This window comes from Protopterus annectens, chromosome 2.part0 (assembly GCF_019279795.1).
Source record: "Protopterus annectens isolate FY-2018-M chromosome 2.part0, PAN1.0, whole genome shotgun sequence".
Taxonomy (NCBI): Eukaryota; Metazoa; Chordata; order Ceratodontiformes; family Protopteridae; genus Protopterus; species Protopterus annectens.
The window spans coordinates 1,390,643,479-1,390,664,348 of record NC_056728.1 but is presented as its reverse complement, the minus strand read 5'-3'; the positions used below and the strand labels follow the sequence as shown (position 1 = coordinate 1,390,664,348).

Sequence of the window (20,870 nt, the reverse complement as noted above, 5' to 3'; positions counted from 1 at the left end):
CTCCACCTGGGGTATCGGAGTAGACACAAGGACATCACTCGGCGCAGGGCACTCCGGCTCTGACAACACACGGCTGCTCGGAGGAGGAATCATCGGTACCAGGACAGGGACTGGCTCTGGAGCTGAGTGGGTCAGAGCCAAAAACAGTTTTGCTAACACCGGCGACCGCAGGAGCCTCTGGACCACCCTATCCACATCCAAATCAGACAGCCTAGAGGATTTGGAAGAAATAGAAGGGGATCGGGATCTCCTACCTGGAGACTCATGCCCGACACTGGGTGACCGGCTCTGAATAGGCCCCAGTAATATTGGAGCAGAGGTCGACTCCAGTATAACAGATACCTCCTGCGGCCCTGAGGACAATGGAGCTGAGGAGGAAGTATCCACTTTTGAAACCTTCTCCGAAGGCTTCGAAGAGGCAGATGGAGCCGGAGATCTTTTCTTGGCCTTAGCAGGCTTAGATTTAACACTAGAAGACGAAGAAGAATCTAAGGCCTCCTCAAAGGAAGGCTTACTCAGACCCTTCAAAATCAGTTTATTTTTTCTTTCCTGCAGTACCCTAGGGCTAAACACGTGGCAAAAACTGCAGGACTCTTGTAGGTGAATAGCACCCAGAAAAACACAGATGGAATGCCCATCTGTAATGGACGTCTTGTAGCCACATTTGGTACACTTCTTAAACCCAGAGGGTTTATGATCTTTCTGCTCTTTAGACATAACAACCGCACAACACCCAGCCGACAGAGACAACACAAGAGGAAGGCGGGAAAAACCAAAACACACTAACGGCCAAATAAACTCTAAGTTAAACGTTTCTTGGACGGAAAACTATCAACAACTCAAAAAACCAGCACGAAAAATACAAGGGAACAACACTGGAGAGGATTAGGTCCTCTAACTTAAACGGGCCTAGCCCGCGAAACAAAGGGATACCACAAACAAACAGTCCTCACAAAAGCTCACAAGAACTAGTCAAAAAGAAGAGTAGCTATTAAAATAGATTTTGCAATACAACTGACTACTAAAATACTTAGAAAAGTATTTGAAAAGGGTACATAGCCACAGCCAAGCGAGACCACGTCCTAACTAGACGAGTGGCAAACAAGATCTGGGGCTAGGGCGAGGTGCATCTTGGGATACCGGGTTAGCCCAGCCAATTAGAGACTTCGTGCTAGAGAAATAGTTGGCCGAGTCGGAGCAGAGAACCCGTGAGTAAAGAATGGAGGCGAGATAAGACCACATAACCTCTACAGTTGTGTATACTTACTTTAAATGTAGATGCTTGAGTGTATTCACTGTTGCAGTCATAACTGATGGGAATTTCCTGCCAAGGAAGCTTAGGGCTGGCCCAACTACCAGAATTTCTCCTCCTACTGAAACTGGCGGACTGGTTCACTGTCAAGACATCTGGGTATAAAGGGAGTCAGCCAGCACCATAACCTCAGTACTTTCTTGCCCACAACTGACAAAAGCCCCCCAAGAGGTCCCTACAGACAGAGGCCTTAGCTCAAACTCCAGATATGGAAAGAGGAGAGAACAGCCTGGAACTTCAGAGAATGCCCACCCCATTCCCAAGATGGAAGGAAGATGGGAAAGAATACTGCAACAGTGAATAAACTAACATCAACATTTATGGTAAGTGTCATCAAATGTTTTGTGCGCGTTTCACTGTTGCAGTCATAACTGATGGGATGACTCCCAAAGCTGAAAGGAGAGGGAATTGAGTTTATGGAGAAGAAATGATGCTCTGCAAGACAGTAGTGGCAAACCCCATTCTGGACTTGGAGAAAGCTGGAAGTTGATGATGTTCGGGGAGGGTATGCACAGAGGACCAAGTAGCATCTTCCAAAATGTCCCTAGTGGCCAACCTTATAGAAAAGCAGTAGAGGTAGCAATAGCCCTAGTGGAGTGTGACCTTACAGGGTCTGGAGGATTCTTTCTATGGTGGCTGTAGCAAAACAAGATACAGTGACAGATCCATTTGGAGATTGCTTGTTTAGAAACCAGTCTCCCCCTCAGAGTTGCAGGCAAAGGCCTCAAATAGCTGGTCAGACTTGCTTACGTTTTTTGTTCTGCCCAAGTATTAACCCAGTTGCCTATGCACATCAAAAGTATGGAAGATTCTTTCACCCTTGTTATAAGGGTTAGGAAATAAGGTAGGCAAAGCGGATGGTCTTGTTTAAAGAAATGCCTGTACCCACTTTAGGCATAAAAGGAAGGATTGGAACTGAGAGGGACTATGTGGGTGGAAAGTGATGAAGGTTTCCACACACAAGGACCCGAAGCTCTGAAATCCTTCAAGCTGAATGTAATGACAAGTAGGAAAGCGGTCTTCCAGGTCAGGAATTTAATATATGCAGAAGCAACTGGTTCAAAGGCTGGGAGGGTGAGCTTCTCCAGAATGAAAGTGAGATCCCATGGGTGAATTAGAGCTTTCCTCAGGGGTCCAACGTGGGTAAGACCTCTCAGGAACCGTTTCATGAAAGAACTGAAGGGGGTGGGGTTGAGTAGGCAGAGAAGCTGAAAGTGCTGAAATGCGAATGTTTATAAGGAATAAGAAATGCCCTTTTGCAGAAAGTTCTGAAAAGTATTAAAGGACCAGAGGTATCTGAACTTGCAGAGGGCTTTGTCCCTTTTTTCTTTTTAAAACATCTTTACTGAATCATTTGTGACACAGGCAAACTTACAATTATATAAAAGCAATCGCACCATATTAACAGATTTACGTTTACAACTACTATGTATCACATATATTGTTACATATCATACTATCTAAGCAACATTATACAAATTATTCAGTGACTATCTTCTCTTAAACTTCATTCATCCTCCAAACATTTTTCTGCAATTGTTCCAAAAATTTCCTTAAGAACCATCTTTATTAAAATTAACACTTATGACAATCATACATTTACATAAATGGAAACATACCATATTTACATATTTTTGGTTGCAAACATTAATCACTTATCTATCCAGTCACTGTCCGTCAAACATTACATAGCTCATTCAAATCCTGCCTTTTACATCTCATTCCTCCTCCAAAACTTTATTCTGCACATACTGTTCTTACAATTCTCATATTTTTCTATAAAACTTGATCCTACCCATTTCCAGTTGTTTTATCTCTGTTACTATATTCACTACTTCTAGTACAGTTTGGTTTAAACTGATTTCCATAATCTAGTGTGTGCTTTTTTGGCAGCCACCACAATAACACTCAGCAAGGCCTTACTAGGTCTTGGAAATTCTGAATCATAGCTCAAAAAATAATTTGTTCACCCAATATTTCTGATAAAGTGGTCTGCAGGGAATTTTTTAAATTTGCCAAATCATTACACTCCCAAAAAAAGTTTCCAATTACTTCTTTCTTCCCCATTATACCTTTAATATTTGCTATCTACCCGAGGCAAATTCTTTGGAGTCTACTTGGGGCATAAAAATACCTGTGTAAACAATTCCAGGCAAAGATCCTAAATCTTCTAGACTTCGTTGCATATTTGGAGTCATACATATATCAACCCCACTGTTTCTTTGTGAATTGCTTATCTAATCTTTCTTCCCAATCCTTTCTAACCTCCTCTGTTATCATGCAATATTTTATCTGCATAACTAATTATCTTTTTTTTTAGCAGCAGCTTCTATTCTACATTTCACCAAAAACTCTACTAGTGCTGGTCATTCACTTAGGATACCCATATTCCTTTCTCTTTGCTTATACTCTGATATTAATCCTTGATAGGAAAGGCAATCTCTAGTCTGCAGTCCAAATATATTCTTGGCCTCTTCCCATTTTATTACCTTTCCCACTCTTACCTGCTCCCAATACTTTTGCTCCTTTTCCAGTTTTCTCCAGCAAATTCCAGCCCTCTTGCCTATTGTCTGTATCTGTAACTGCAGTCATCCCTATAGGCAGAATCTCCACTCGGCATTTCTGAGAACACTGGAAAATACGAAGGTCTCTCCAAACACCATTATATTGGGCGACGTCAACTACCCAAACATAGACTGGGAGCATTACTCTAGCTCCAACACCCTAGCCCAAAGGTTCCTAGAATTTATAAACTCAAATGCTATGGAACAACTTGTTACCAACTCCCACAAGAGGGGAAAACATACTGGACCTGATCATCACCAACATGGGGACTCTATGCTCCAGACCAGAAGTGTATCCCTCACTGGTAAGATCAGACCATAAACTAATCTCACTGGATATTCACATCCCGACCCCACCCCCTACCCAGAAAACCACAGTGAAAAACTTCTCTAAAGCAAATTTCACACTCCTCAAAACCGAGGTGGAATCATTCAAAGCCCCTGGGCCTGTGGAAAATACGGCCCAGACCGCAGAATCCTTTATAAACGCATTCTATGAACACCTTCAGGAATGCATGGATCATGCGATCCCAAATAAAACAAAGACCCAATCTGCCAAAGGCAGACGTACTGTCTGATGGACCCCAGCCATAAACAAACTATACAATAGGAGGAGGAAGCTACTAAATGATAGAGCAAAATCCCAAAAAGGGAAGGCATCACTGATCAGTATTAGCAAAACTACGGGCACTCATAAAATTGTCTAAGGCCAGCATCGAGAGAAAAATTGCACAGGACACTAAGGATAATCACAAGGCTTTCTTTAGTTATGTTAGGAACCTGGGTGGTAATTCCCAGATATGCTCAGAATTAGTCCAAAATGACAAAAAATACACTGAACCCACAGACATTGCCAACATCCTAGCTGACAGGTTCAGCGCAAACTCCCCCTCCCCACCAAAAGGGCAAATATCTATCCCAGCAGAGTGCTGCCCCCCTGACATCTCAGATGCTCAGGTAAGAGCCGCCCTCTCCAAAGCAAAAAACACAGCATCAATGGGACCAGACTGTGTCCCAGGCTGCGTCCTACACGAACTCCAAGAAGAGCTAAACCCAAACATAAAACTACTGTTCAATCTCAGCCTTACTACAGGATATGTGCCCAAAGAGTGGCGTACAGCAACAGTGGTCCCTCTCCATAAAGGTGGTGCCTCAGCAGATCCTGGAAACTATCGCCCCATAAGCCTGACTAGCTTGGTCTGCAAAGCTATGGAAAGGATCATCATGGACCTCATAAATAAAGATATTGGGGACCTACAGACACTGGATCCTACCCAATTAGGCTTTGTTAAGGGCAGATCCTGCCTCTTAAACCTGGTTGATTTCTTTGCAACAGCCACCAAGGCCATTGACGAGGGGAAGGTCGTCCACACAGCCTACCTGGACCTCGCAAAAGCCTTCGATACAATACCCCACTCGGGCATTATAGATAATCTCACCAGCTTAAATATAAACCCCTATGTCACTAGATGGATTGCAAACTGGCTCAAGGATAGAACCCACATGGTTAGAATTGCTGGAGCCATGTCAGACTCCAAACCAGTTGCAAGTGGTGTCCCACAAGGCTCAGTCCTGGGACCTCTCTTGTTCGGTACATATTTCTCGGAGGTACAGGCCAACACTGAAGGACTGTGGCTGACCAAGTTCGCAGATGACTGCAAACTGGGCGCCATAATAGACTCTCCAGCCGACACAAGCATCCTCCAAAAGGGCCTCATAGAAACAGACAACTGGTGCCAGAGCCATGGCCTCAAGCTAAATGCCAAAAAGTGTATAGTCATCCCATTTGGCAAAAACAAAGTGCCCACAAATTACCACATAGGTGGTAATCCATTAAGTACAGAAGAAGTAATTAGGGACCTGGGGACCCAAGTTGATAGCAATCTCTCATTTGACAACCACGTGGCCAAAGTGGTTAGAAAAACATTTTATATAGCCCACCTAATCATGAAGGGATTCACATTAGATCAGGGGAGGTCATCGTGCCTCTTTACTCATCCCTCATCAGGCCCATAATCGAGTACAATGCCCCTTTTGGGATGTACCTTACCAGACACCTGCAGCAACTGGAAAGACCCCAAAAGTACCTCACCAAGAGGATCAAAGGGCTCAAACAGATGCCATATGCTGCCCAGTTAAAGAAACTCCAGCTCTACTCAGTGGCATACCACCTGTTCAGAGGCAATCTGTGCCTGACGTATAAAGCCATGTTCAACCCGGAATTAATGGACATGCTGCACCTCAAAAAATCCAAATCCCATCGAGCTACGCGCTCGAGAGACTTGAACCTCAGCACTGAAATAAATAGGACATGCTGGAGGGACAGATTCATAACCCAGAGGCTCCCTTCACTCTGTAATAAAATCCCAGTCCAGGTTAGGCAGAGTTCCTCATTGACTCTCTTCAAGAGGAATCCTGATGACTGGATGGGAGATCGTAGGTTTACCCCGGGTATCACTTCTGTGTCACTGTTAGACAGAGGCTAACCTCGAAAAAGGGCATAGCAAAATAAATTTAAAATGGGTGGCGAAAGCCAAACACATTCTGGCTAGTCTTATAAATGCCCTAGGGCAGATAGCCTAGTATGAACTTATGAACCTATTCCCATGCTGGCTTACTTCTTAGAATATTTTCTACTGCTTTATGAATATAATATTCTGTATAGTTATTTTTATTCTCCTAAAGGCTCTGCATTCAAAATCCCATTCTTTCCTTGCTTCCTGAGTTTCCACAGTATCATCATCCTTTTCCACTTTGAATTATAATTTTCTGCTTGTGCTACGTATCGGATTCTTACCTGTGTAGCTCTGAAATACCCCTTCAAATCAGGTAATCCCACACCACCTTGTTCTATTGGAAGGATAAGGGGCTCGTTCCCTTTTGTCTACACCATATAGAGAATCTCTTCCATTTGGCAGAATGAGATTTCCTTGTGCTAGGTCTTCTGGCTTCTTTTAGGATGTCCAGGACCCATTTGTCAAAGGAAGCCCCTCTAAATGGGGTCAAGGCATCATCCAAACCATCAAATTGATGGTGTTCAGGTTGGGTGCATAATGGTGCCCTTCTGTGTTAATAGGGCTACTTGCTAGGCAGCAACCACGGTTCCTTCTTGTTTAGGCTGAGCAAGAGAGGATACCAGTGCTATCTTGGCAAAAATCTGGGGCTACTGGCATTACCCCTGGCTCTTCTTCCCTTTTCTTTAGCAGTACCCTGGTGAGAAGGGCATAGAGAAATAGGCCTGTCCTCCAGGCTTACCTTGTTTTAGGTCCTAGAGTAAATTTTTTTTTTAAGTGAATGTTTTCTTTGGTGACAAAACGGTCTACCATCTGGCACATCCCATTCTTTGGCTATGCTGAGAAAATCTTCCTGACGTAGTTGCCACTCAGGAGGATCTTATAGGCTCCTTACTTAGATGATCCACCAGTTAATCAGTTTCTCCTGCTAGGTACAGTGCCATGAAGTGCAGGCATAGGAGTCTGCAATTTCACAAAGGGTTATGGCTAGGTGACAAAGATGGAAAGAGTGACCCCCCCCCCCTCGTTTGTTTATGTAATGTCTGCCTCTACCAGGAGTACTCCTGGTCTCTCTCAGTCTATGAAGGCAATCAGGCCTTTTTTGGACTGCCATCACTTATTTTAGGTTGATGCATTTGTTCTTGAACTGGGAGCACCACCTGCCCAGAGTCTGAAAGTTGTTGTAGTGGTTTTCCCAGGCTATTTCTGAGGCATCTGTGGTCAGAGTTAGGCTCAGAGGAATAAACCTGAAGGAAAGGCCCAGACTGAGATAGCATACTTGGGCCCACCAGGAAAACTCTTTCCTGACACGAGACAAGGGAGCTATTTCACCCTGAAGTTGAAGGATTGAGAATGTTGGCACCACCTATTTCTGAGGTACCACCTCAACTTCCTTATATGTAGTCTGGGCAGGGGGATCATGAGGATGCAAGGGGTCATGTAACCAAAGGCTCTGAGGAAGTCTACTGTTGTGAGATAGCTCTAGACAAAGAGCTTTTGGAAGTACAGAACTAGAAAGGCAACCTTATCTGGAGGAAGGAAGACTTTTTGAAGGTGTAAGTCCAGCAAAGCCCCCAGAAACACAATCCTGTTTGAGGGGATGGTCTTGAGACTTTTGGATATGGACAATGAACCCCAGTGAAGCCAGGATCTCTTGGATATAAAGCAGATCTCCTTTGAGTTCTTCTAGATTGGTTGTCTGAATGAGGTAGTCATCTAAAGTAGGGGTAAATCTGAATGTTCTTTGACTAAAGTAGGGATAAATATGAATGTTCTTTGACTAAAGTAGGGGTAAATCTGAATTGCTTTGACATGCAGAAGGCTATCACTGGGACTAGGCATTTTGTTAAAACCCTAAGTACAGCAGAAAAGCCAAAGGGCAGAACACAGAAAGTACAGTTTTGTACCTACCATAAATGTAGATGTCCGATAGATATGCAACTGCAGTCCTTACATATGGGTTGTCCTGCCTCAGGCAGCCCTCGGTCGGCCGGATTCCAAAGTCTGGGTCCGGCGTCGGCTGATGTCGCCTCCTCCCCGACGTCAGAGCGGCTGGGGTGCAAAAGCATCAGCCGACGCCATCTTCCTCAGTGTTTCTTGCCCCAGACGCCAGGTGCCCTCCAAGGAAGGCTAAATTTAGAGCTGGATAAAAAAGTCCAGACATACACAATAGCAATAAACAGATACACCATAACAGATATCCCCAGCTAAGTATAAAAGGAGGGAAGTGGACCCAATGCACAGAGGGGTAGGAGGGAGGGTAAACCTGACTGCAGTTGCATATCTATCGGACATCTACATTTATGGTAGGTACAAAACTGTACTATGTCCTTCAAGAATACAACTGCAGTCCTTACAAATGGGTTGAATACCATAGCCAAGCTGGGGGTGGTAGGCTCTAAGATAATGGTGGTGTAGCTAAAATGCCCTGCAGGACTGCAGAAGCAAAGCCTGCTCTGGATCTGGAATATAAAGGCAGGTTGTAGTGCTTGGAAAATGTATGCACGGAGCTCCATGTAGCAGCTTCTAGAATGTCCTTTGTAGCCACCCCTCTTAAGAAGGCTGTAGCTCTGGTGGAGTGTGGCCTGATATTGGCTGGCACACCCTTTCCATGAAAAGAATAACAGAATCTGATGCAATGTCCAATCCATTTTGAAATTGTTTGTTTGGAAATTGCCTTTCCTTGCATTGCAGGAGCGTATGCTACAAAAAGTTGGTCTGACTTTCTGTTGGCCTTTGTTCTGTCCAAGTAGTAGCGTAGTTGTCTGTGTACGTTTAAAGTGTGCAGTAGCCTTTCCCCTTTATTTTGAGGATTGGGGAAGAAAGTAGGCAGGTGAATTACTTGATTTAGAGACATCCTGGATATCACTTTTGGCATAAAAGAAGGATTGGTTCTTAAAGAAACCCTGTCCTGATGAAAAATGAGAAATGGAGGTACTGCCATGAGGGTCTGTATCTCCGAAACTCTTCTTGCTGAGGTAATTGCCAACAGGAAAACTGTTTTCCAGGAAAGAAATTGCAAGTCTGAAGATGCTGCTGGTTCAAAAGGAGGAAGAGTTAATTTCTCTAACACGAAGTTGAGGTCCCATGCAGGCACTGGTGGTTTTCTGGGAGGTTTGATATTCTTTATCCCTCTTAGAAATTGTCTTGGCAAAGGATGGGAAAACACAGGTGGATCAGTGTTGTATTTTGCTGAAATTGCTGAAGCGTGTATTTTTATGGAAGAATAGGGAAGTCCATTATGCAGCATTTCTGCCAAGTATTCCAGTATCTGTGGGATGCTCATTACTGATGCATCCTGTCCTTTGTTGGTATTCCAGATGTTGAATCTCTTCCATTTAGCTGAGTAAGTCTTTCTGGTGGAAGGTCTGCGTGCTTCCAGTAATATCTGTTGAACTTCCTTGGAGAGAGAGATCTGGGGAGAAATCAAGAAACCCTCCAAGCTGTCAGCTGCAGAGTTTGCAGGTTGGGGTGAACTGTCCTGTAATTGTGCTGAGTCAAGAGTAGGGGCCATTGAGGTAGGGGCCACGGCTTGGTGCAAGTTATGCTCCTTAGTAATGGATACCAGTGCTGTCTTGGCCAATATGGAGCTATTAAGATGCCTTTGGGTTGCTCTGCTTTGATCTTCAGTAACACCTTGGTCATTAATGGTAGAGGTGGGAATGCATATATTGTTAGAGAATTCCAGCTGAATGAGAGAGCATCTATTCTCCAGGCTTGTGGATGGTGTGTCCTCGAACAGAACCTTTGCAGATGACTATTGAGGTGGGAAGCAGAGAGATCTATGTCCGGCCTCCCCCATGCAAGAGTTATTTGTGCAAAAATGTCTGGATGCAACATCCATTCGTGCGGGTCCAGGATGTTTCTACTTAGACTGTCCGCCAGAACATTGTCCCTTCCCGGAACAAACTGGGATTGCAGCTGTATGTTCAGTTTCAGGGACTTTTCCCAAAGAGTCATTGTTAGTCTGCAAAGGGGGTAAGAATGAGTACCTCCCTGTTTATGTACCACATAACAGTGGTGTTGTCTGTCTTTATTAACAGGTGACCTTGTTGAAGGTATTTTCCGAAGGCCTCGGTTGCATGAATTACTGCTAACATCTCTTTTTGATTGATGTGCAGATGCAATTCCTGTGTGGTCCATTGCCCCTGAATGAATCTGCCTTCCATGTGCGCCCCCCCATCCATGGTCTGAGGAGTCTGTTGTAATGGTTTGGCTTGTTTGAGGTTTGATGAAAGGCATATCTTTGTTTAACTGGCTTGCTTGGGCCCACCACAGAAATTCCCTTTGTAGACATGGAATGAGTGGAATAATTGCTTCTAAATTGTGGCTGTGTTGAGACCATAAACTTTTTAGGTACCATTGTAATTTTCTCATGTGTAGTCTTGCCAGTGGAACCAGTAGAATGCAAGATGCCATGAAACCCAGGGCCTGCAGGATTTTCCTTGCAGTCATCTGGGTGAGCTTTGCTAGGCCTTTGAAGTAATGTGGTAATTGTTCTTGCTTCTCTTCTGTGAGGTAAGCCATTTGTGATTCTGTGTCTAGTTTGGCTCCTAGAAAAGTTATTTGCTGGGATGGCAGTAGTCTTGATTTTTGTAAGTTGACTGTGTATCCCAAAGCCTGTAGTAAGTAAATGACATAATTCAAGTTTTTTGTCAAGGCTTGCTTGCTGTACGCTTGTATAAGACAGTCGTCCAGGTAAGGGTATATTTGTATCCCCTGGAGTCTGAAGTGTGCAATTACTGATGCCAGGCATTTCATGAATACTCTGGGCACAGTAGATAAGCCAAAAGGCAATGCTGAGAATTGATAATGCTCTGACCCTGCAAGAAATCTGAGGTATCTTCTGCAACTGTGTCTGACTGGGACATGCAGGTATGCCTCCTTGAGGTCCAGAGTAGCCAGCCAAGACCCCTTGCCCAGCATGGGAAGGAGTTGCTGGAGCGTCAGCATTTTGAATTTTGGTACAATGAGAAAAGTGTTTAGAGCGGACAAGTCCAGTATAGGTCTCCATTGCTTTTCTTTTCTTGGAACAAGGAACAGTCTTGAGTAAAATCCCTGGCCTTGTTCCTGAGGAGGTACCTTTTCTATTGCTTTGATTTTTATCAGCTTTGAAACTTGTGCTAATGCCTCTGCCCTTTGACTTTGTGGCAGGTTGGGCATGCCTTGTCTTGTTGGTAAAGTATGAAAGTGGAACCTGTAGCCTTGGGTCTATTATGTCCAGAATCCATTTGTCCTTTAAGATGTGCCAATTTTTTGAAAATAAGGATAATTTTCCGCCTAAAGGTGCTTCCCTTTGAGCCCTGGTCGGCGGTGTGAAAGTGAAGTCATTGTGATTGTCCCTGTGGTGCAGCTGAACTCCCTGCGCCACTTCTCTGATTTGGTGGTTGCCATTGGCAGCCCCTGTAGGAGCCTCAGTATTGCCCTCTACCTCGAGCACACCTGTTTTTTCCCCTTTGAAATTTGTCAGTGTCTGGAAAGGACCAATTCTTTGAAGGCCAATTCCTGCTGAATCTGGGTGGCTGAACCTGGAGGAAATCTTTGACTGTCTGAACTGATTTAGCCTTTTCCTCAATAGACTTCAACACATCCTGTGCATTAGCACCAAAAAGCTTCTGTTTTTCTAGAGGTGCATCTAGGAGCTTTACTTTAACATGTTCTGGCAGTGGCTGTTCTTTCAACCAAGCATGTCTACGTATAACGGCCCCTGTCATAGCTGCCCTACATGAAGCTTCCAATGCATCATAACCACACAAAAGAAAATGATTGCTAACCTGCTGAGTGTTATGAACCAAATCCTGCAAGGCCTTTCTTATCTATAGGCTCAGGAGAGGCTAACTTTTTCTGTAAATCATCCATTAAATAATCCTGGTATTTAAAAGTATGAAAAAGACAGTTAAGTGACCTCATGGCAAGGGTGGAAGAGGTATAAACTTTTTTGCCCCATCTCTCCAGGGACCTAGATTCCCTGTCCGCGGGCAAAGGGTTTTTGGCCGAGGAAGTAGCCACTCCTTTGGGCCCCTGAGAAATAGTTTCTAGATCCACAGAATGGGCCTTAAAGAGATGCTTATGAGTTTCAGGAACCCTGTAATATCTGTCTGTCTTGACAGGAGCAGGAGGGAGAGAATCAGGGGAAGCACTGGAGTCTGAGTATACATCATCCAATACATCTAACACTGGGGGAATAGCTAAAGGCCTGTGCTGGGGTAACTTAAGGAAAGTACGTAGCCTTTTCCTGGAGTCAGAAAATTCCTGACCCTGCCACTGAAAATGTTCTCTCATGGAGTGGAGAACTTCTCCGAAAGAAAAATCCTCTGGAGGAGAGGCAGAAGGGATTGAATCCTCAGCATCAGAGTCCTCGTAGGCCTGGAAGGATTCTTCCTGGGTATCTGAGTGCTCTGAATCCCTGGAGGCTTCATCGGAAGAGGGTGTCTGTCTGCTCAGTCCTAGATCTCTTATCTGCAGGCGGCTGAGAACCTCTGTCTGGATGCGCCTGAGAACCTCTGATAAGAGAGATTAAATCTGCAGCAAGAGACATGATCTGTTTATCAGAAGAGGGGCCCTGGGAAAAAGCTTTAGGAGGATGAGCCTTAGCCTGGCTAGCAGCCTTTGCACGTGAGTAGGCTTTTGATGGACATGGAGACCGGAGGCCTAGCTGCCCCACGTACAGGAGTGACTTTATCCACTGGTATGGTGTCAGGTAAATCTTGTGCTTCGGTTTCGGGGGGAAAATCAACAACCGGCACTGGGGAAACCTCCGGGACCGAAGTATGAGGATAAGCGGTGTCATCGGTATGGAGCGGTTGAATTACCACCTCCGAAGAGACCGATGCACTCGCGGGAGCCTTAGGCGTGGTATCTGTGGACAATGCGGGTCGAGGATGTCGGTCCCGGTCCTTACGTTTTTTGGAAATGTGTTGTCGGTTGTTCCGACGGCATGATATAAGCGTAATTATCGCCAAAAAAGTCTTCGGCAAATTCTGCCCGGCGCCTGAGTGTGCGCTTATTGAAGCAAGCACAGGCAGCACAGGCCGAGACGTCGTGGTCTGGGCCCAGGCAGGGAAGGCAGTAAGAATGGAAGTCCTTATGAGGTATTTGTTTACCACAAGACAAACAATTATTAACTTTTTCAATTTTTCCTGACATCGGCTGAGGCAAGAAAAAAGGTTCCCCAACTGGGTACTTAGCTTTTTGATGACTTCGGTAACTGAAAACACAGGAGCTGGCCGACCGGCACTTGCGAACTGCTTCTGCTTCGGGCACTGCGCGGCAAGAAAGACCGAGGAAGATGGCGTCGGCTGATGCTTTTGTACCCCAGCCACTCTGACGTCGGGGAGGAGGCGACATCAGCCGACGCCGGACCCAGACTTTGGAATCCGGCCGACCGAGGGCTGCCTGAGGCAGGACAACCCATATGTAAGGACTGCAGTTGCATTCTTGAAGGACATCAGATAATGCCTCACAGATGCTCTAATGTACAAGAACCTCTTGCAAGATTTTTCTACGAGAAAGTGGAGGTATGCATACTTTAGATCTAAGGTTACCATGAAAGCATCGAGAGAGATCATGGGGAGTGGTTTCTGAATGGTTACCAATTTGAATTTGTGAACCTGCAAGAATTAGCTGGGCCTTAACAGGTTCAGTATTAATCTCCAGGTACCCCCCTTTTCTGGGGACTAGGGAAATCCTGGAGGACGATCCCTTTCCTTGTAATGAGCATGTTACTGGTTCCACAGCAGCTGAATTTGCTTTAAGGCCTCCATCTTTTGGTTTAGTGGAATATCAAGGAAACCTGACTGAATTGGAGGCTGTTTGAACTGGAGTTTGTAACCGCTGATTTTCAGGAACCACTGATCCCAGTAATGAGGGTCCAGTTCTTGAAGGACAGACATTTTCCTAGTCAGAGGGGATAAGGAGGAGTCAGACTTGAGGGAAGGGGGAAAGGGAGTGCCATGAAAGAGTCATGATTGCTCCCTGGAGGCTGGATCCCACAGGCCTACTGGAATTTGCTTGTCGCTGTCTCGCACTCTGGTGCTGCCTTAGGCTCCTTTCCCTTAGAGGTCTCCTAAGTCTAGGTTTAGACTGGGAGGCCAGAAAGAACCAGTGTGTGGTAGGGTAGTTGCAGTGGAGATTCTCCTCAATCTGAATCTTCATAGCAAGCAATACATAAGACTTCCTCATAGGTGGATTCATCATTATCATCCTCAGAGTCAAAAGAATCAAAGACTCTTGGGTGGAAAATATAATTCTTTCTTTCACCAGGAGAAGATTCAGGGGCAGAACCTGGAAGACAGGCATCTGGATCTGACCAATGAAAGCAAATCTTTATCCAACCTAAGTAGGTCTTGTTGACAGGTCTGAGTTTGGGAGTGGAATCTGGTAGGCCTTGGCTGAGGCAAGCAGGATACAACCTTTTTATGGGAGGCCTTAGGCTTAGACCTGAGGGCCATATCTACACTAGGGCCAAAACACAGACAGCTGAATCCAGAGGACAGTGAACTGAGGCAATCTCCTGACATGAGACTGCAGATGCCCTTTGTGGGTTTTACAGTGGTTGTCAGAGGCCAGAATTTGCAAAGCAGCTCTAAACCCAACTGAAGAGCTAAGTCTTTCAGCTTGTAAGGAGGTAGAGGGACCTAGTGGCATATCAGACTCCAAACTTGTCTCTATAGAGGCCTGTGTCACAAACTCAGTTAACCAGAGGGGACTGCAAAGGCATCTCGCCTTCAATCACAAGTGGACTGGCAGATGGCAAATGAGCACACCAAACCCAGTACCTTAAGTTTTGGGCACTTTTCCTTTTTATGCTTAGGGATATCAACCTCAGCTCAACCAGCAGCCAACATAGTATGCGAAGGCCCCAGTGAGTAGCTAAATTGCTTAGCTAAAATCTCAGCCCTATGCTTGACTGTTCTGCTATTAAAGCAAGCACAGAACCAACAGTTAGGAACGTTATGTTCTGGGCCCAAATAAGTTACATAAAATGAGTGAAAGTCCCAGTGTGGTGTCTGCTTGCCACAACAAAGACAGTAATTAAATTTCTCTGACATTAGTCAAGAAACACACGAGAAGTTCCCCAACAGGATACTTAGCTTTATAAGTCTTTTTCTCTGGTGAAGACCGACAAGTATTGACTAGCACTCTGCACTGGGCTCCAACAGCAAGAAAGAACCGAGGTTATGGCACCAGCTGATGCTGGACACGGCTTCCTCCGATTTCAGGAGGAGGAGATAATTCTCTGGCAGTCAGGCCAGCTTCCACAGCAGGAAATCCCCACCAGTTATGACTAACAGTAAAACACAAATAACATATACAGTGACAAAGCAGGGCATATTTGAACTGTGCTACTGGTAAAAAAAATTGCCAGAACTTGGGAAGCAGTGCATTCAGACAATCTGTTAAGCATTAAAAAATAGAAAAAATATCACTCTTGCCATTACAATAAATATAAATGACATACCCTTTAAAGATCTGATCCTGTCCTCTGTTCAGTCCTTCAAGGGCTGTGTCTTTCATAATAGTTTTAATACCTTTATCGATTGAAACTTGAGCAATCCCAGCCCCCATAAGACCAGCTCCTAGCACAGCAAGCGTCCTTTAAAAGAGAAGAAAAAAATTAAGTGGAAGCATTCTAAAAATATCACTGAAAGCATTAGTTGCTAGTAATAATAATCATTACAGAGAACTTTAGTACATTTGACTTGCTGCATAATAGAAGTCTGTCATCAAGGAAATGTCACAACACAAAAAGTACAGTTTTGTACCTACCATAAATGTAGATGTCCGAGAGGTATGCATCTGCAGTCCTTACAAATGGGTTGTCCTGGCCTCAGGCAGCCCTTCGGTCGGCCGGATTCCAAAGTCTGGCTCTGGCCTCGGCTGATGTCGCACTTCACCCGACGTCATAGCTGCAGTTCAGCGGGTATAAAGGCATCAGCCGACGCCATTTTCCCAAGTGTTTCTTGCCCCAGATGCCAGGTGCCCTCTAGGAAGGCTAAATTTGGATAAATGCAAATGTTTCCAAACAATAGAGAGCAAATAGAAATAAACATGTATGTACATATATACAAACAAACAAATACACCATAATAGATTCCCCAGCTAGCTACAAGATGGGTAAATACCCTAGGAGTACCACAGAGGGGAAGGAGGGTGGGTAATCCTGACTGCAGATGCATACCTCTCGGACATCTACATTTATGGTAGGTACAAAACTGTACTATGTCCTTCAAGGATGCATCTGCAGTTTTACAAATGGGTAGAATACCATAGCCAAACTGGGGGAGGAGGCACTAAGGAGGCACTAAGAGTTTATGGTGTAGTTAAAATCCCTTGCAAAACAGCAGTGGCAAAACCTGCTCGGGATCTGGAGTATAAAGGCAGATTATAATGCTTGGCAAATGTATGCACGGAGCTCCAAGTAGCAGCCTCTAAAATGTCTTTGGTAGCCACTCCTCGTAAGAAAGCTGTAGTAGTGGCTGTAGCCCTTGTGGAATGAGGTCTGATGTTTTCTGGAGTTGCTTTTCCATGAAAAGAGTAACAAAATCTAATGCAATTTCCTATCCATTTTGAGATTGTTTGTTTTGAAATTGCTTTTCCTTCCATTCCTGTGGCATATGCTACCAGAAGCTGGTCAGTTTTTCTATAGTTCTTGGTTCTGTCCAGGTAGTAGCGCAATTGTCTGTGTACATCCAAGGTATGCAGCAATCTTTCCCCCCTGTTCTGTGGATTGGGGAAGAATGTTGGTAGGTGTATTGCTTGGTTTAAAGATACTCTGGAGACCACTTTTGGCATAAAGGTAGGATTAGTTCTCATGGACACTCTATCCTGATGGAAGATAAGGAAGGGCTGTACTGCCATTAATGCCTGTAATTCAGAAACCCTTCTAGCTGAAGTGATTGCAAGCAGGAATGCAGTCTTCCAAGATAAGTACTGTAATTCTGCTGTTGCTGCTGGTTCAAAAGGGGGGAGTGTTAACTTTTCTAACACAAAGTTTAAGTCCCATGTAGGCAATGGTGGTTTCCTTGGTGGTTTTACATTTTTAATTCCTCTGAGAAACTGAGTAGAGGTTGAGAAAAGACTGGAGGATCCATGTTGTATTCTGCTGAAATTGCTGATGCATGAATCTTAATGGAGGAGTAAGACAAACCATTGTGGAAAAGCTCTGCTAAATATTCCAGGATGTTAGCTATGTTTGCCAATGATGCATCCACTCCTTTTGTTGCACTCCAAATGAGATATCTTTTCCATTTTGCTGAATAAGTTTTTCTCGTTGAGGGTCTGCGAGCCTCCAAGATAATGTCTTTAACCCTTTGAGATAAATTTGGGTTATTTTGTCCTATGCAATGTTCCAGGCAGCCAGCTGCAGTGTTTTCAGGTTTGGATGCAGGGTTTTGAAGTTGTTCTGTGTTAACAGTAAGGGAACTAGGGGCAGAGGCCATATTTGTTCCCGAGACATGCTCCTCAGTAATGGGTACCAATGCTGCCTCGGCCAGTCTGGAGCTATCAGGATGATCCTTGGACGGTCTTCTTTGATCTTCAATAGCACCTTGTGCATCAAAGGAAGAGGTGGGAATGCATATGCTGTCAGGTTTTTCCAACTGAAAGATAGAGAGTCCACCTTCCAAGCAAGTGGGTGGTATGCCCTCGTGCAGAATTTTTTCAATTGGTGGTTGTGTGGGGATGCGAATAAGTCTATTTCTGGTAGTCCCCATTTCCCTGTAATGGATTTGAAGATGTCTGGATGTAGCATCCATTCGTGGGCATCCGTGGTAGTTCTGCTTAGGATGTCTGCTAGTATATTTTCTTTTCCTGGTACAAATATTGCTTGTAACTGAATGTTGAAGCTCAGGGCCACATTCCAGAGGTCCATTGCCATCCGGCATAGAGGGTATGAATGTGTGCCTCCCTGTTTGTTGATGTACCACATAACTGTGGTGTTGTCCGTCCTTATCAGCAATTGACCCTGTCGAAGAAATGGTCTGAATGTCTGAATTGCCAGTTTTACTGCCAGCATCTCCTTTTGATTTATGTGTAGGTTAGGCTGGTCTTGAGTCCATAAGCCTTGTATGCACTTGTCCAGCATGTGTGCCCCCCAACCGAGGTCTGAGGCGTCCGTTGTGATAGCATGGCTTGGTTGAGTGCTGTGGAAGGACAGCCCTTTGTTCGATTGACAGGCCTGAGCCCACCATTGGAATTCTTGCTTCAGGCATGGAATTATTGGAATTTGGGTTTCTAGGCTGTGCTTGTGCTGAGACCATAAATTCCTTAGGTACCATTGTAACTTCCTCATATGTAGTCTGGCATGTGGAATCAATATTATGCAGGATGCCATGTAACCCAGGGCTTGCAGGACTTTCCTTGCTGTTAGCTGGTTCTGCTTTGTTAATGCCATGAAATAGAGAGGAAGGTGCTTCTGTTTTTCTGCTGTGAGGGATGCCATTTGATTTGATGTGTCCAGCTCTGCACCCAAGAAAGTTATCCTTTGGGATGGTATCAGCCTTGACTTTTTTATATTGACTGTGTATCCCAGGGCTTGCAGTAGATGAATGACCTTTTCCAAATCTTTTTCTAATTTGTTTTTGTTGTCCGCTTGTAACAGGCAGTCGTCCAGGTAAGGGTAAATTTGAATTCCCTGAAGCCTGCAATGAGCAATTACTGATGCCAGGCATTTCGTGAATACTCTGGCAGTAGATAAGCCAAAGGGCAATGCTGAGAATTGATAATGCTCTGATCCTGCAAGAAATCTGAGGTATCTTCTGCAATTTGGTCGTATGGGGACGTGCAGGTATGCCTCCTTGAGATCTAGAGTTACCAGCCAAGACTCCTTGCCCAGCATGGGAAGAAGCTGCTGTAGGGTCAGCATTTTGAATTTTGGAACAATGAGGTATGTGTTTAGAGCGGACAGGTCGACAATAGGTCTCCATTGGTTTTCTTTTCTTGGCACCAGGAAAAGTCTGGAGTAAAATCCTTGCCCTTGTTCCATAGACTGTACCCTTTCTATAGCTCTCATCCTTAGTAAGTGGTGTATTTGTTCTAGAGCTTTTGTCTTCTGATTTGGAGGTAGGTTTGGCATTCCTCTCTTCCTTGGTAGAGTATGGAAGTGAAACCTGTATCCTTGGTCTATTGTCTGTAAAATCCATTTGTCTCCTGTGATGTGATGCCAGTTTACTGAAAATAAGGCTAGCTTTCCGCCTAAGGGTGCTTCTAGTTGTTCCCTGGTAGGCGGTCTCAGAGCCAAGTCACTGTGATTGTCCTGTGGAAGTGGTGGTGGCTGGATCTGTGGCAGTACCGCTGGTTGTTAGGCTGCCACTGGCGTCCCCTGTAAGCACCTCTGGATTGACCCCTGCCTCTTGAGCCTATTCCTGCCTCTCTGAGCTCTGGAGGTGTCTGGAAAGGACCAATTCTTGGAAGGCCAGTTCCTACTAAACCTTGGAGGCTGGACCTGTAAGAAATCCTTGACTGTCTGGACAGATTTTGCTTTCTCTTCCACCTTCTTCAGCACCTGCTGTGCAGGGAGCCAAACAAATTGAGCTTATCCATGGGAGCATCCAGGAGCTTTGATTTAACATGGTCTGGTAAGGACTGCTCTTTTAACCATGCATGCCTTCTGATCACTGTACCAGTCATAGCTGATCTAAAGGAAGCCTCCAGTGCATCATAGCCGCATTTTAAGGAATGATTACTGACCTGCTGAATGTTATGTACCATTTCCTGAACAGATTTTTTGTCTAATGGTTCAGACGAGGACAGTTTTTTAGTTAACTGATCTAACATAAATTCCTGATACTGAATCATGTGGAATTGACAGTTTAAGGCCCTAGCCGAAAGAGTAGCAGAAGTGTAAACTTTTTTACCCCATCTCTCTAAGGCCCTAGATTCCCTTTCAGAGGGGAGGGGGTTCTTTGCAGAGGTAGCTGCTACAGCCTTGGGTCCCTGGGAGATAGTTTCAGGATCTGCAAAAGGAGCCTTATACAAATGATAATGTGCATCCGGAACCCTGTAGTACCTGTCGGGCTTAGCAGGGGCCGGAGGAAGAGAATCAGGAGCAGTACAAGCATCATTAAATGCATCATCCACAACAGTGAGTACTGGAGGAATGGCTAAAGGCCTATGCTGTGGCAAATGCAAAAAGGTCCTAAGCCTTTTCCTAGAGTCTGAAAAATCCTGGCCCTGCCATTGAAATTGTTCCCTCATAGCATGCAAGGTTTCCCCAAAAGAAAATTCCTCAGGCAGAGAGGCAGAAGGAATGGAGTCTTCTGCATCAGAGTCCTCATAAGGAGAATAAGGGCCCTCTGGAGGGTTTGTATTATCTGAATCATCAGAGGAGTAATCAGAAGAAACTGGCTCAGGGGGCTCTGCTCTAGGCCTCTTCTCTGGAGGTGGGTGAGAGGCCCTGTCAGGGTGAGGCTGGGATCCCCGGATCAGAGAAATGAGATCCTCTGCTAGACTAAGCATTTGAGAACTAGGGCTAGGCCTGTG

At 44.9% G+C, this 20,870-nt stretch overlaps 1 protein-coding gene across 1 annotated transcript in view; it reads right to left on the bottom strand.

The window, feature by feature from the left end:
- The window catches only part of HADHA (hydroxyacyl-CoA dehydrogenase trifunctional multienzyme complex subunit alpha), a 1,198,456-nt gene that overhangs the window by 510,743 nt on the left and 666,843 nt on the right, over positions 1-20,870 (bottom strand). Inside the window, exon 12 of the mRNA XM_044061612.1 lies at positions 15,850-15,984. Coding sequence (XP_043917547.1) covers positions 15,850-15,984 — 135 coding nt within the window. The remainder of the gene's footprint in view (positions 1-15,849; positions 15,985-20,870) is intronic.